This window comes from Anolis sagrei, chromosome 1, assembly GCF_037176765.1.
Source record: "Anolis sagrei isolate rAnoSag1 chromosome 1, rAnoSag1.mat, whole genome shotgun sequence".
Taxonomy (NCBI): domain Eukaryota; kingdom Metazoa; phylum Chordata; class Lepidosauria; order Squamata; family Dactyloidae; genus Anolis; species Anolis sagrei.
In genome coordinates this window covers 279485734-279502885 of record NC_090021.1, presented here as the reverse complement: position 1 = coordinate 279502885, position 17152 = coordinate 279485734, and the positions used below count along the sequence as shown (strand labels likewise).

General features: G+C 39.2%; 1 protein-coding gene across 2 annotated transcripts in view; it reads right to left on the bottom strand.

Moving 5' to 3' along the window:
* Positions 1-8763, bottom strand: part of CSTPP1 (centriolar satellite-associated tubulin polyglutamylase complex regulator 1) — a 154017-nt gene extending 145254 nt beyond the window's left edge. For both annotated transcript variants that reach the window (XR_010908970.1, XM_060763601.2), the window contains exon 1: positions 8618-8763. Coding sequence is in view for 1 of the 2 variants with exons in the window: in XM_060763601.2 (XP_060619584.2) it covers positions 8618-8663 (46 nt within the window). In the remaining variant the exon portion in view is untranslated. The remainder of the gene's footprint in view (positions 1-8617) is intronic.
* Between the last annotated feature and the right edge of the window lie 8389 nt (positions 8764-17152).

The window sequence follows — 17152 nt, the reverse complement described above, 5'->3', positions numbered from 1 at the left end:
CTAAGTCTCCCCAAGACACTTTGCTGTTTTTTTGCTACAACTGACTAAAATGTCCCAACCACAGAAATTAAAACATTAAATACACAAACAAAAATTTTGTCTATTCAATACAACTGATTTTTTGGCACCATCTTTTATATTTATTGGAAAGAGCAAGGAAGGCAAGGCAAGTAACTAACCAAGACAAACAAAACATATCTAGTTTCTTGCCAACATATAATTTTGTCTTATTTGATTTTGTGACTCTAACACTTTATTAACCCTACTACAACTGTTTACAGGAGGCTTCTATATTCTTTGGAAAAATGCACTGGCATGGCATGTCATTCCACATATAGTGTTACTATGCAGAGTACATGTTGCTGATCTACGACATGTGTTGTAAGACTATACAATCTGGCAGAATTTTACCACTAAGGACAACATGGGTCAAATGGAATCTAAATTAAGAACAAAAGCATTTCTCAGCCTTGAGCTCAACTGAAAACAAGCTCTTCTATGTTAAGCTAACTAGTTTAGCATTAAGAATGAGCAACCAATGCAGACAGACCATTTTGTAAATATCACAGTCTTTCAGTGTCTCCCTCCCTTTTTTGTTTAGTCTTAAATACAAAATATAGGTAGACATTGGATAACAATGTAGATCTGCTCCTAGTAGTAGAGGCAGAAACAACACGGAAAGTATTGAGATAAATTCCAACATCACAAAACAGACCAGTTGTACATTTTCAGAAAAGTTTATTCAAAATTGTAAATATGAAATGAAACAATCAACTCAGATAAGCCTTACTGAAGTACACAAAAACATTTTGAACCCATTAGAGAACATTTCAAGGCTTCTTTGAAAATGCACGGGGTTTTTTTTAAACTTTCACCAGCCCCCAATTTTCTTATGATTTCCATTTTGGTGGCCAAATGTATATACTAGATCTGGTTTATTAACATGCTTGGGGGAGCTGGTGAGGTCTGCTTATCCTTTTTCTCTCTGATTTGCTGTTTGCACATACTCAGGAAGGGAATCCAGAGGCAGCTGCTTCTTACCTTGCCTATTGTATGCCAAGCTTACATAACTACAGTAACATTGACATGGGTAAAATTCCATTCTTTGTTGGCTGAAGTTTTATTGAATTGTTTATTTCTTTAACTCAGAAAGAAGAACCTGTCTCCTCAATTCTAATGTTGTTTTTAAAAAATCCAACTAGACAAAGGGAAAAAAGAAAGAAAAATAGACAACTAGGTGAACAAAACAACAACAAACCAAAAGTTCTCTGGAATTTTGTTGTCTAAATGTTAACTGATGCATGCCTGTAGCATGTTCTCCTTCATGACAGCAAGAGAAGTAACATAATATGTAAACTAGTAATCAGTATATTACTGTAACAAAACACTTAATGCAATGCAAGCCAGGATTGTCTTATTTTCTAATAAACCAGTTCCTATGCACTCATCGGACTTTATAAATTTACGACTAAGGGGCTGGAAACACCCTTCTTCAACTATGGAGCTGAGAAATGAGATACAGTATTCCTAAGCAAAGCAAAATACAATTCATACATTTCATGATCTGAACTTTTGTTTATGCAACCTCAAATTCTACCAATCACACTGTGTACAAGCAGAGGGAATATGCCTGACCTGCAGATGCAACTCCCATTCTCTTTCTTCATTGACAAAGGCGATACAACCAGATGGGAGTTGCAGTCTAACCTCTAAATACCTACACCTATCTTGTTCTGGCTCTTTTTCGCATGTACTGGCAATCTGCAGTACAGTGTAGGTACCTTTGCTTTCTCTTGTCTCTTCTATTCAAGTTATTCCTTTAGGCTGAGGAGGCTTTCTTAGCTTTTCAGTCTCAAACATTTTGGATTTAGAAGCCATATTAATTCTATTTATATCCAACTGAAAATAATGCATAGTGTTAGTAATGACTTAACTGTGACTAAGATGTCGTGTGCCTTCAAGTTTTTTCTGATTTATGGTAACCCTACCATGGCCTTTTATTGGCAAAATTGGTTCGGGGGGGATTGCCTTTGCCCTCTAAAGCTGAGAGTGTGACTTGCTCACCCAGAAGGTTTCCACATACAACCAGGATTTCAAACCCTGTTCTCCCACCGTCCTAGTCAAACATTTAAACCACTACACCATGTGGATAAGTAAATTGGCCCAGCTGCAATCCAATCTCTAAGTGTAACTGAAACAGCAACATGAATTACTAGATTAACTAAAATAAGTATCCAGTCCATGTACCTTTGTTGTCTACCAAATTTTTAACTATTAGGAAGGCAAACAGCTGGCCCTGAAAGACATTGTAGCTGCAGCTGTTGCAGTGCATCAAACACATCTGCAGTGCTCCAGCAGTTCATTTTCATGCACTAAAATGAAAGGAATCTCTATCTGGTAATAGTAAAATTGTCCCAATCCTCTACACCCCATTTCATAAGAGAGCATAACATCTGTGGCATCAATGTGTCCTGGTTTTAGAAAATGTAGAGTTTCCCTGGCAGGGAGGCTCATGTTCTCACATGTCCTCAGTTGGCACAAGATGAAGGGGAAAGGGTTTGGCTAGAAAGTGGAAAGAGAAGAATGTAACTCAAGAGAGAAAATAATTAAAAGTTTCAAAATTGCTCTAAAACAGTAAACCCTCAATTAGAGCTGGAATATGGGAAGAACTTCACTGAAAGGGCAGCTTTTTGTCAAAGGAACCAAGAAATTACGGCTGAGAAACATAATCGGTCCTGATGTAGTTGCTAAGAAAGCAAGCTTTACACTGAGGAGTTTCTTGCTAACTTCCACGAAATCACAAAGTGGCCTTAGAACAACCACTAGCCAACACGAAGAGAATGTTGACTAACTTGATAGAGTATTGTAAGTCTTATGGAACATATTGTGAAAAGCACGTTCAAGAAACTTAGTAATATTATAAGTATCCTTTTCCTAGACTACAGTTTCTTGACCTAAGAAAGTATCTAGATATTTTATACTCTGAGAAAGAACATCTTCAACTTGAATTAGGTGCCTCAAATCCATCCAGCTTCTATTTCAAAATAACCAATTTTCAGTTTTCTTTCATGTTTGCTTTGTGTTTCTCTTTTATCTTGAACTCACTCAGTTTTCTGGGTCTATTCTATTATTGATAATGTTCATGTCAAGAGGGAGACATTTCAACATAAATACGTTGGCCAAGAACATATGTATACCAGGGAGGAGAAAGTAAGTTCAGCTTGCCCTATTCTCTGTCCAGACATACAACTAGTTGTGTAACTGTAACAGCAGCATCTTTCATAAATGGTATATTGGAATATAAATGTCAATAATGACAAAGAGAAATGTCTAAATATTGGGGAAAGTACCTTGCTATTTAAGGGTCTAAAAATATAAACTTCGTATCTAGTCCTAAAAATATGTCACCATTATTATTAGACCTTGCATAGAAAATTTGCTGCTTCAAGTTCTTTTTTATGGCAACCATGTCAAAGAGTTTATTGGCAAGATTTGTTCAAAGGGGGTTTAACCTAGCTTTCCTCTGAGGCTGAGAGTGACTTGCCCAAGATCATCTGATATATAGCTATGGCTGAGTGTGCATTCATTTCCTGGTCCCCAGATTCACTGTCAAACATTCAAACCACTACAACAATGTGGAACAAACTGACACAGACATATGAACCAACACACATTGGGAAATGTTGAAAAGTTTATTGAAAGCATCTCCTAAAAGGATTGCCTGGCCTTTAGGTTTTTAAACATCGTTGTGTTACTGTTATTGTTGCTGTTTATTTTCTGTTTATGAGTTTTATTTTATTGTTACGTATTACTGTTGTTATTGTTTTTACTGATGTACTGTGGGCTCGGCCTCATGTAAGCCGCACCGAGTCCCTTGGGAGATGGTAGCGGGGTATAAATAAAGTTTTATTATTATTATTATTTAGCAGATGGACCTGGGTTTGACAATAGTTTGCCAATCTCAAAAGAGAGCAAGCAGAGCTAAGAACCTCTTCAAAGAGCACCTGATATGACAGCCTGGGGCAACAAACAGACATTTGAATTAGATTAATATGATTTGGTTTCGCCAATAACAATTACTTGTAGTCTTATAGCCAGATAATGCTATTAGACCTTGAGAAACACAATAAAGCACCTGGAGGAAGGTTACTTTATTGTGTTTAAATAAACGCAGGTTAACACAGAAAGAAATTCAGGAGTGCTTACTTGTCACTGGATTCCTACTAACCAAACAAAGTCTTCATCAACAGCTTTTGTGAAAAATACACAGCATCTCCCTTCTTTGTAATCAAGCACTTCATAGGAAGACAGATAGTTGGAACATTACATATATAAATGTGCATGCCTATGTAGAGAGAGATGTATACAGGTGTGTGTGCATAACAGGTGCTCTATATAATACAGAAACAGGACAAGTATGGAGGCAGAACCATTTATGCAACCAACATTTTATTTATTATGCTAGGGGCCCACTTCATAAGTTCCTCTGTTCTATGCAAAACAGAACAGAATGGTTACAGCTCATATGTTTTTTCAGCCCGCTCCTTAACAAATGTTCTTTGATTATATGCACAAGAGTAACAACAATAACAACCTAAACCAGGCATGGGCAAACTTCAGCCCTCCAGGTATTTTGGACTTCAATTCCCACAATTCCTAACATGCCTGACCTAAACAGATGAGTGCACCAAGCTTATCCACTAATTTATCCCCAGCTTACATTATGAGAAGAAAAAGGGTTGGAGATAAGGGACCATGGTTTATATTCTGGAAAGCTTGATCACCAAAGCGATGCCATAAAATGGTATAATCCTCTTTTATTCTTAAGTAATGAGTAAGCCCAAGAAAGCCCAATCCACCAGTACCTAAACAGACAAGTATTTGAATTGGGGACGCTCTTGGGGCAAGCTCTTCTTCCCCACTTTCCAAGGGCCAAGGATCAAAAAGAGCTTGGGTTGAATTTGCATTTTTGTATAATCAATTTCATACCTCCTATGACTGACAGTCGGTCAAAGCACATCTTCCATCAGAAATATGTATAATTCAGAGGCTTTGGTGGATTTCAATCAAGAAAAAAGGTAACACAAAACTATGTTTACAATTGAAGAATATCTATTATTTACTTTTATTGATTTATTATACAAAAATAAGCAGTCAGAGGTCTTCCAAATGTTTCTTGACTGTAATCCCCAGCATTCCTCACAATCGGTTTACTTGCTAGGATTGAAAAAAGTGCAGGCTAACAATGTCTTAGACCTCACTTGTCTTGCACTTGCCATCTGGTTTTAGACAAGTTTCTACTTACTAATCTTAACATCCTATCACAAGAAAAAATTGTGTCCTGAAATGGGTTTTAAGCAACTTTTAATATGAATATAAGTAATTTTAATGTTTGTATATATTTATGGTTTTATGTCCTGACATTGAATGTTCGTTGTATACATGTTGTGCTCCACCCCGAGTCCCCTGTGGGGTGAGAAGGGCGGAATATAAATGCTTTAAATAAATAAATAAATAAAAATAAGAACAACATTACTGAAACAAATGCTAGACAGTGTTTCCTAATATCTCAATGGTAGTAGGACACTTCTCATCTTTTGGGAATAGAGAGAAGTCTGTCTTGGTGCAAATCTTCTTCATGTAGCTTTTCCCCAGGTTTTATTTTAGTTCTGCAGATAGCAACACATGCTCCAAAGAAATGCAATTTCTTAAGGTCTGACAAAATACCAGTCCTACATATCAGTGCACACTTCCCCAAGTAACAGTATTTAAGACTGCACTATAAGGTTTCTTCCTCTACTGGCCTAATTGAAATATTTCCTATATCTCTCTCAAGAAAGGGAAAAAACACAAACTTAATACTGGTGCATGTTGCTCTGGCATGGAAAGCCTAATACAAAGGAATAATAATAATAATAATAATAATAATAATAACAATAATAGAAAGATGAAACTATGTTGCTCTGGCATTGAAAGTCTAACTAATAATAATAACAGAAAGATGAAACTACTGTATGTTACTCTGGCATAGAAAACCTAATATAAATGAATAACAATAATAGTAATAGAAAGATGAAACTATGTTACTCTGTCATGGAAAGCCTAATATAAATGAATAATAACAACAGAAAGATGAAACTATGTTGTTCTAGCATGAAAAGCTTAATGTAAAGGAATAGTAATAGAAAGATGAAACTATGTTGCTCTGGCTTCTTCTTCTGGTTGCTTCTGGATGGAAAGCTCTGGCATGGAAAGCCTAATAAAAATGAATAAGAATAAGAATAAGAATAACAGAAAGATGAAACTACGTTGCTCTGGCATGGAAAGCCTAATATAAAGGAATAATAATAATAATAATAATAAGATGAAACTATGTTGCTCTGGCATTGAAAGTCTAACTAATAATAATAACAGAAAGTTGAAACTACTGTATGTTACTCTGGCATGGAAAGCCTAATATAAATAAATAATAAATAATAATACAAAGATGAAACTATATTGCTCTGGCACTAAAAGCCTAATATAAAATGAATAATAATAATAACATATTGTTGAAGGCTTTCATGGCCGGAATCACTGGGTTGTTGTAGGTTTTTTCGGGCTGTATGGCCATGGTCTAGAGGCATTCTCTCCCGATGTTTTGCCTGCATCTATGGCAAGCATCCTCAGAGGTAGTGAGGTCTGTTGAAACTAAGAAAAAGGGTTTATATATCTGTGGAATGACCAGGGTGAGACAAAGGACTCTTTTCTGCTGGAGCTAGGTGTGAATGTTTCAACTGACCACCTTGATTAGCATACAATGGGCTGACTGTGCCTGGAGCAAATAATAATAATAATAATAATAATAATAAACATGAACATGCAAATTAATAATGAAAATGAACATGCAAAAATACTGTGGGATTTTCAAGTCCAGACTGACAAAGTTTTGGAACACAATACACCAGACATTACGATTGTGGAAAAGAAAAAAGTTTGGATTATTGATGTCACCATACCGGGTGACAGTCGCATTGAGGAAAAACAACAGGAAAATCTCAGCCGTTATCAGGACCTCAAAATCGAACTGCAAAGGCTCTGGCATAAACTAGTACAAGTGGTCCCAGTAATCATTGGCCTACTGGGTGCCATGCCAAAAGATCTCAGCCGGCGTTTGGAAACAATAAATATTGACAAAATCAAAATCTATCAACCACAAAAGGCCACCTTACTTGGATCTGTGTGCATCATTCGAAAATACATCACACAGTCCTAGGGAAGTGTTCGACTTGTGATTTTGTGATACGAAATCCAGCATATAGATCTCGTTTGCTGTGACATACTGTGTTTTTGTGTAAAATAATAATAATAATAATAATAATAATAATAATAGAAAGATGAAACTTCTGTATGTTACTCTGGCATTGAAAGCCTAATATAAAAGAATAAGAATAATCCAAAGATGAAACTATGTCGCTCTGGCATGGAAAGCCTAATATAAATAAATCGATATAAATAAAAATGTAATGTTCGTTTGTGGGATTAACAGAACTCAAAAACCAGTGGACCAATTGATACCAAATTTGGACAGCATACACCTAACAACCCAATGTATGTCCTTCACTAAAACAATTTTGATTTTGTCATTTGGGAGTTGTAGTTGCTGAGATTTATAGTTCACCTACAATCAAAGAGCATTCTGAACTCCACCAATTATGGCATTGAACCAAATGTGGTATACAGGACTCCCATGACCAACAGAAAACACTCGAAGGGTTTGGAGGGCATTGACCTTGAGTCTGGGAGTTGTAGTTCACCCACATCCAGAGAGCACTGTGGACTCAAACAATGATGGATCTGGACCAAACTTGGCACGAATATTCCATATGCCCAAATATGAACACAGATGGGGTTTGGGGGAAATAGACCTTGACATTTGGGATTTGTAGTTACTGGGATTTATAGCTCACCTACAATCAAAGAGCATTCTGAACCTCACAACCAAGAGAATTGGGGCAAACTTCCCACACTGAACCCCCACGACCAACAGAAAATACTTAAGCCCATCCAGTCCAACTCTCTTCATCAGGCCAAGAAAATGTAATCAGAGCCCTCCTGACAAAGAGCCATCCCGTCATAAATATAGATAGATATGATTCACACACACACACAGATATAATATCATAGATTTGAAAGGGCCCCCTAAAGAAGGGTTATGATATGTTGCATATTCCAGAGTAGGCAAACCAGACACTCTCCACATCAACACTGACAAAGTAACAACAAGAAATACTGTTTACCCACAAGCATAAATAAATTACATATATTAGAAACCAATACTTTCTCATTACTTTATTTTCCAGATCACCTGACTGGGCCACAGCAACGCGTGGCAGGGGGTGGCTAGTGAATAATGAATAGTAATCCAAAGGTGAAACTACGTTGCTCTGGCTTTGAAACCCTAATATAAACCTTCCTAAAGTGGGCCACAGAGTGAGGGGGGCCTCTGTGTTTTGGCCCAGCCAGGAGGGGAAGGGGCTCGACATGGGCAGGCCCTTCTCAAGGAGGGGAGGGGAGCATTTAGCCACAAAACCCCGGGTCCCTCTGGAGAAAGGCCGGGAGAAAAGGAGAGTCTCACCTAGATACTCCATCCCCGACTGCGAGAGGCGATCCGTGCTGAGCATCCTCTCAGTGAAGGCAATGCGCCGCCGCCTCTTCTTCTTCTTCTGGTCTCTAGGACACCAGACGCTGCGCTCAGGGAAGTGGCCTCGTGCCGGAAACACGTTCCCGCGCAGCTAGGTTCCTAGCAGCGAAGGCGCACCCGGAAATGGTTTCCCCCTCTATTCCTGTTTTCCTTTGATTGCAGGGCTCTGCCAAAGCAGCCAAGAACTACCCCGCCTCCCTGCATACATTTGCTGTTGTTTGAAATGTTGGTGCAATTGATATTTCCAGTGATCCCTAACCTCTCATCTTCCAAAGGTTTTGGGGGGATTTTAACCCCCAGAAGCCCCAGCAATCTTGGGAATTCGGAGTGTTGAAGTTTAAAACACGTGGGGAACCAAGACACAGCTGTAGTTCAGTGATATCCCAACTTTGGTCTTCCAGATGTTTTGGACTTCAGCTCCCAACTTCCTGTTCCTTGATCATACTTGTTGGCTGGAAAAACAATCCTTTTATTGAAGATAATTGAAAAGCAGTAAGGTTAAAAAAAACACTTGAAAGAAATAGGTAAATCCGATTAGGTAGGAAGATAAGCAGGAACAAAGTAGTCCAGGGTAATAGTCCAGCAAAGTCCAAAAAACAAAGTCACAACTTCCCAAAGATAATGCAAAAAATCAGGAAACATGCACCCAAGGCATGACTATAGAAGCATGAAATCCAAGAATCAAAACCATGAAACAAAGGCACTTAAAACACGAATTTCCCAAGCAAAACTTCCATGAACAAGAACTTGATTCGAAACAGTGCTTCATCTGACTATATATCCTGTACTTGGGACTTCTGTCTCCTCGTTAGCTAAGTCTCTAGCATTCCGAAATTGGTTTCGTTTTAACTGAGAATTTCTTATCTTTTTTTCTCAGAGCCTGGCAGACCGCTGAAGCCACTGTTCAGCTCTCCTGTTTTGACTAATCTCCTCGCGTCTATCTATTTGCTCATTATCTATTTTCTCATTAATTTCTTCAGCTGGGCCAGGTGCTGAGCTGTTTTCATGTTCCCTATCATGGGAATTCTCTGGTAACAATTCAGAAAGCACACCATCATCCCCACCCTCCTCAGGGACATTCTCATGGGAAACTACTCTTTGCACAGGGATATCCTGGTCATTCTCTGCATCAATCTCAGTGACCAAACCATTGCCATCTTGAAACTCATTGACATCACTCCCCACATCCAAAGCACCCTGATCCTGGAACACAATCACAGGCTGAGCTCCAATAGAAGGGTGACAAAATAAAGTGCTTGGAATGAGAAATATATTGGATTTAAGACCAGGCTGTGGCACAGCTAGTTAGTAGCCAGCTGCATTAAATCACGACTGACCAAGAGGTCATGAGTTCGAAGCTAGCCCATTAACAAACTAGCTTGCTGTTGACCTAAGCAGCCTGAAACACAGTTGCATCTGTCAAGTAGGAAATTCAGGTACCGCTTTATACCGGGGGGAGGTACGTAAGAATGAGGAAGTACTCCATCAAGGACTCGGTGTCACAAGTGGACAGTGAAGCAGCAGCTCCCCCTGTGGCCAGAATCGAGCATACCCTCATAAAACTGGAAAGCTGGAATGTTAAATTGCCTCTGTGCCTGTCTATATATGTTGTATGTCTAATGGCATTGAATGTTTGCCATGTATATGTGCATTGAAATTCGCCCTTAGTCCCCTGCAGGGTGAGAAGGGTGGAATATAAATACTGTAAATAAATAATAAAGAAATGTATGTTATTATTTATTAGCACACAAGCACATAAGGTCCAAGTGTCTGGTATTCGTCTCTGAACATCAGGCTTTTCCCAAGGGCCTAGGACGTTAGAAATATTTTCGTAGAATATATGTAGTTCCAAGAAGTGCTGCCTTCTGTAGCATGTGGATTGATGTTCTGTCCAAATTAAGGCTTTTCAAGTGCTTTTTGGAGTTTTTTGTAATGCTTCCAAGAGTACATTAAAATATTAGAAATTACAATCCTTAGAAGCTGGATGACACATCAAGTATAGACCAGAAGTATCATGCTTTTACTAGTTGATAGGAAAACACCACTGAAAGTCTGTGACCACAAGACTCGAATCTAAGGGCTCTTCCACACAGCCATATAACCCAGAATATCAAGGCAGAAAATCCCCCAAATATCTGCTTTGAACTGGATTATCTGAGTCCACGCTGCCATATATTCCAGTTCAAAGCAGAATATGTGAAATTTTATTTAGTTGTGTGGAATGGGCTTCACTGGATAGTTCTCCCTGTTTCCCTTATACTCTACTACAAGGGTTCCCAAACGTTTTTGGTCATGGAGCCCTTCAGAAGACATTTATTTTCTATGATTCTACTGCAAAATTACAAAGTGTGAAAGAACCCTTGGTTACTGCTTATCTATTCACTTCTACCCTGCTGAGTAGCTTCCAGTCAAGGGATACTCCGCCTGGTCCGTAATTGTCAATCCTGCTGTCAAAACCTTAATCCCTCTCTGCTTTCAACATAATACTATGAGTTGCTGCACTGTTAGCAGCTTTTCAAAATTAGGCTACCAGTAAAGCAAACATTTAAAAGAGATTACTGTCATTGTTTGCTAAAAATGTGCACCTGGAGGAAGCAGCATGGCTATGTGCAATACTTACTTCTATAGATATCTCCAAGATAGAACTCTGTGAACTGCTTCAGAGTTCTTCAAAGAATCATAGAGTTGGAAGAGACCACAAGTACTATCCAGTGCAACCCCATTCTGCCATGCATTAATACACAATCTATGCACTCTCAACAAATGGCCACACAGCCTCTGTGTAAAAGCCCCTGAAGAAGGAGATCCCACCACACTATGCCGAACAGTTCTTACCATCAGGAAGTCCTTCCTAATGTTTAGGAATCCATGTCCCAGTCCCTAAAACAAGCTTCACCCCTCCTTGATCTGACATCCTTTCAGATATTTGAGCATGACCATCATGCCCTCTCTCAACCTTCTTTTCTCCAAGCTAAACAGACCCAACCGGAGCACCTGGTGGCGCAGTTGGTTAAACCGTTGAGCTGCTGAACTTGCTAACCAAAAGGTCACAGGTTTGAATTTGGGGAGTGGTGTGAACTCCCACTGTTAGCCTCAGCTTCTGCCAACCTAGCAGTTCAAAAGCAGTGAGTAGATCAATAGATACTGCTCCGGCAGGAAGGTAACAGTGCTCCATGCGGTCATGCTGGGCACATGACCTTGGAGGTGTCTACGGACAACGCCGAATCTTTGGCATAAAAATGGAGATGAGCATCAACCCCAGATTCAGACACGACTGGACTTAATGTCAGGGGGAAACCTTTACCTTTACTAAACATACCCAGCTTCCTAAGCAGCTCCTTATGGGCTTTGGCTTACAGACCTTTTACCATTTTGGTCCCCTTTCTCTAAACATATTCCGGCTTATCAATATCTTTCTTGAACTGGACACAGTGTTATTCCAGGTAGGTCTAACGAAAGCAGAATAGGGTGGGGCTATGACTTTACTCAATCTAGACATTATACTCCTATTGATGCAGCCTAGAATCACATTGGCTTTTTAAGCTACTGTATCACACCGTTGATTCTCTAATAATTTTCTGATTAATATAGGTATTTAGGGGTTATGCAGACACCACAATGCTAGACAGATGGCACAATATCACCAATGAGATGGCCCAGTTACTTTCATACCCCATTCCATTTAATGATTTCATACTAAACAAAGCAAACCACAGACCTGTATTCTGAACATTATATGTCCTTTTTACATGACGTAGATTGTTCAGTATTCATGCTGTATTATATCTTGAAGTTGGAAAAGTTATTTCTGGACTACAGTCCCTAGAATTCCCAAACTACAAGTTTGTTGTAGTCCAAAAATGATTTTTGTAAGTTCTAGATATAGATTTAAAAGTCATGTTTTGGTATTTACACAGTTACTTTTCTTTCTGCCATTCCCCCCAAAATGTATGGTTTGCTAATATGAGGGTTTTATTTCCCTCTTAAAACAAGCTAAAGTCTTCTTTTGGGATGCAATGCCCATTTGTGGTTGTAATAATGACAAGTTTCAGCACTACTGGCGCCTGACTGTTAATGACTCTTAAAAACCCCAAATAAAAACAAGATGTTGCTTCTGGAGCCCTTAACACACTAAACTCTGCTTATTATCACTTCCCTTTGGTCTCCCAGTGGCTCACATTAGTTATTACAAAATTGACTGCCAAAACCACCTGCCCTTCTGAAAGTTAAGAGGTTTATCCGAGTTTTAGGGGCTTTTCCTTCCTAAGGCGGTCGTGGATCTACAGCACTTATGTTGTTGTTTTATAATCCTGACTCTCAAAACTACTGACTACAAATCAAGACACAAGTAATGATATGTGCTCTGTATTTCAGGGCAAATTCACTTTATATGCCTTTTTAGGAGTGTTAGGAAGAATGTTGAAGCTATCTAGATTTCCATTTCACATTGGCTATCCATCAGGTTCATGCTAATTGTTTAGCAAGTTCGTACTAAATCACTTCAAGCTCCTCTATTGATTGACTCTCTGCCTGTGACCAACCAGTCAAAACCAGGATGAAAACATTTGCCACAGAATCGTATAACTACATGTTAGTTGTTCATAGTGGTAAAGTGAGTTTAGGGCCACTGTAGTGGTGACTTCTCCCCACAAGCTGGCCAAGGGCATCAAGCCAACCTGCTCAGGAATTCCAAGTGGCTCCTAGAACGTTGTTTGTTTGTATATTGTCTCCATATGTTTCCACAGTAAGCACAGAGGACCACATAATGCAGATCAATGTGCCATCACTAATCCTCTGAAAGAAGGTTTAGCAGCTGCAGGCTGACTTGTAGTCTTTGCTCATTATAAAGTTTTCAGCCTGCTAACTTCTTCACAAACAGAATGGCAGCCCGTATCTCGACAACTGACTTCCTGACTTCTCAAAAGATTTGAGTGAACTCTCCCACAGACCAGTAACAGGAAGGAAGATCCAAGCTCAAAATCCAACCCAACCTTGCTCATAGCAACTAGCAGCAGATAAGCAGGTATTGACATCATAGGGGACTTGCAACAAAATTCATGACATTTTTAACAGAGTAGAAATGTGAGTGACACATGGGGACTATAACCCAGTTCCATTGAACAGTAGCATGCCCCAATTTGACTCTTATACTGCCTCACACATCAGTTTTAATATGAAATCAAGTTGGACAACCATGTGGGACCTCTTCCCTTAAGTTACCAAAGTACAAAATAGCATTATTATTTTTTACTGTAATGGCTGTTCTTTTTACCCCCTTCTCGTCATATAGAGTCACCCTCCAGATGCATGGATTCTACGATCACAGATTCAAACATTCACAGTTTCAAAAAAATTAATCCAAAAAGCAAAACTTGGTATTGTCATTTGATGTAAGTGCACCGTTTCACTATGCCATTGTATATAATGAAACTAAAATGTTTCTAGATTTTGGTACCCCTGGATTTTGGTCCTGGAACAAACCCATTCATATATTCCTTACAACCAGTAGTTTTTCCTGTTGGGTTGTTGTAGGTTTTTCCGGGCTATATGGCCATGTTCTAGAAGCATTCTCTCCTGACGTTTCACCTGCATCTATGGTAAGCATCCTCAGAGGTTGTGAGGTCTGTTAGAAACTAGGAAAATTGGGTTTTCCTTGTTTTCAGTCAATCTTACCACCCACCTGCAACTCTTGCAATGCAATGCCTCCTACGTTCATTTTGCCATGCCATGCCATTACACAGAGATCATGCCATGCCTCATGCCCAGATTGACGAAGGGTGGAGAGGGAGAGATCTGGAGTATAGTGGCAGTGATTACCACAAGCATACAGTAATGGAGAGTCATCCTAGTGCATCCACAAGCATTGTTCTGAAAACATTAATTCCAACAATAAGATTTAAGCAGTTAAAATTATTTTAACACTTATCCCAAGCCAACACACACCTGTCATACTAGATCAGTACTTGTTTTTATTTTTGTTCTTCTACCAAGAAATACCTTTTAATATTTCCTAGGAGGTAGCTGTGTTAGGATATAGCATCTACATGTATATATGCAAAAAATCCTACACTGATAAACCTTTTTGCATGAAGGTGGCTAACTGGCATTGAAGCAGGACAGCAATCACATGACACACAACCTATTGCCGTTCTGACACCTCCCTGTGACAAACCCATCCCCTGCTATTGATGGCTTATTGGGGTGTTTTTATAGATCTGTTATTACTTTTTGCCATGAATGAAACAACAGATGGAAAAAAGGTGATCCCATGACCGAGTGAGAGTGGAAGCAATTAGCATAGAGTTCAGAGACAGTCCTAGCAAAGGTGGTATGTCAACAGAGGTTGGAAAGAGTTCTTGCTAGTGGGAGTCTGTTTGGCAAAAGTATAGACAAGGCTGGTCTGGATACAGAAAATTAAGCGGCATTGTCAGGGTCTAGGAATCCAGCAGGTTTGGAAGGTAATCCAAGGGTCAAAGTCACAGAAGTCATGAAACAAGAATGCCAGGCAGAAACTAGACAACTCATTTCCAAAGCTGATGCTTAGATGAACTGCAACCAGATCCTCCTAATCAAGAGCACCTGTCATGGTGCCCGGCAAGGAGCCTTATTGACCATCTGTATTCTTCTCTTTTCTCCACTTGTTGCATCCATGGACTTAGAGGCTTCCTCAACTGATTCCTCTGATAAGTCACCTCCCTGTAGATCTTTGTTTTGTGCTTCCTGAGGCTGTCCTTCAACAGAGAGAGCTGAAGGGCTCTTTTCAGATTCAAAGTCTGAGTCCTGGCTCATGACAACTAAGTAGAGATTTTAATTTGAGTCTCTATCTTCAAATCTTTAAATGTTTTACTAGTTCCCTCAGATCCGTTGTAGCTATACAGGGATGTTATGAAGTTTGAAACATAGTGCAAATTTGCAAATTATATGCCTGGGTTTGAGGAAATCGAATATTACAACTCTCGGATGGGTACTATGTAGTTTCCTATGAGTGCAATAAATGATAGAGGCACCATAACACAGTGGAGCAGCTTGAAGGTATTCAGATGTTGCTTAGGTTGACAAAAGTCCCGAAACAAGAGGAATTATACCCTTTTGACCTTGCTCTGTCATGCCTTCCATGAGGGATATTGTATTCTAGAAGAACCATAATTAAGGTTCTGGTCTCTTGAGCCAATCTCACAGTCAGTGTTTGCTGTACCCATGCTAACCACAGTGAACTAAATTGGGCCTGCAATTCCCACTTTTTTACTTTTGTGGTTTTCTGGAGAAATTCTGGTAAGCACATATTGCAACCTTAGTGACTCAGAACATCTAACCACAAACTATTGTTGTAAAGATTTGTAGTAAGCATGCTAAATGGGATGCAGCAGCATAGATAAACATTGAGTGCAAATGAGATGTAGCAGCACATATATGCATGAATGTAAAGTAGGAGTCAAAAGAGAATTCTATATGCTAAAAACAAATAAATGAAAGAAAGAGAAATGCTTACGTTCTTGCATTTCTATAATTAGAGGCTTTCAGGAAAGAATGGTAAGATATTTGTCCCAGAGATTTTAAAATATAAACAAGCTTATGACCTGTTTTGAGACAGAGAATCCAGTTCTAGAATTCACTAAACTATCCCATTAGTGGAAAGAAGAAAGTGCAAAAACTGGGTTGCAGTTAAACATAAAAAAACCCCAAGATTATGGCAATCGGACTGATTGATAGCTCACAAATAGAAGGAGAAAACGTGGAGGCAGTGACAGACTTTGTATTTCTAGGTGCAAAGATTACTGCAAATGCAGGCTACAGCCAGGAAATCAGAAGACGTTTACTTCTTGGGAGGAGAGCAATGACCAATCTTGATAAAATAGTGAAGAGTAAAGACATCACACTGGCAATGAAGGTCTGCATAGTTAAAGCAATGGTATTCTCCATAGCAACTTATGGATGAGAGAGCTGGACCATAAGGAAGGCTGAGCAAAGAAAGATAGATGCTTTTGAACTGTGGTGTTGGAGGAAAATTCTGAGAGTGCCTTAGACCACAAGAAGATCAAACCAGTCCATACTCCAGGAAATAATGCCTGACTGCTCACTGGAGGGAAGGATATTAGAGGCAAAGATGAAGTACTTTGGCCACAAATTGAGAAAAGACGATAATGATGCTTAGGAAAACGGAAGGAAAAGGGAAGAGGGGCCAACCAAGGGCAAGATGGATGGTATCCTTGAAGTGACTGGCTTGACCTTGATTGAGCTGGGGGTGGCGATGGCCAACAGGGAGTTCTGACGTGGGCTGGTCCATGAGGTCACAAAGAGTTGGAAATGACTGAATGAATAAACAACAACATCCCATCATTGCAATGATGCTAACTGCAGGTGGCTCAAAGTCATAATGATAAAAGGAAGACAGGAGGTAGCCGCTCACACTTTAAAATCTATTGATGCACCCAACACGTTTCAAATGTTATTTTCTTTTTCAGACATTCT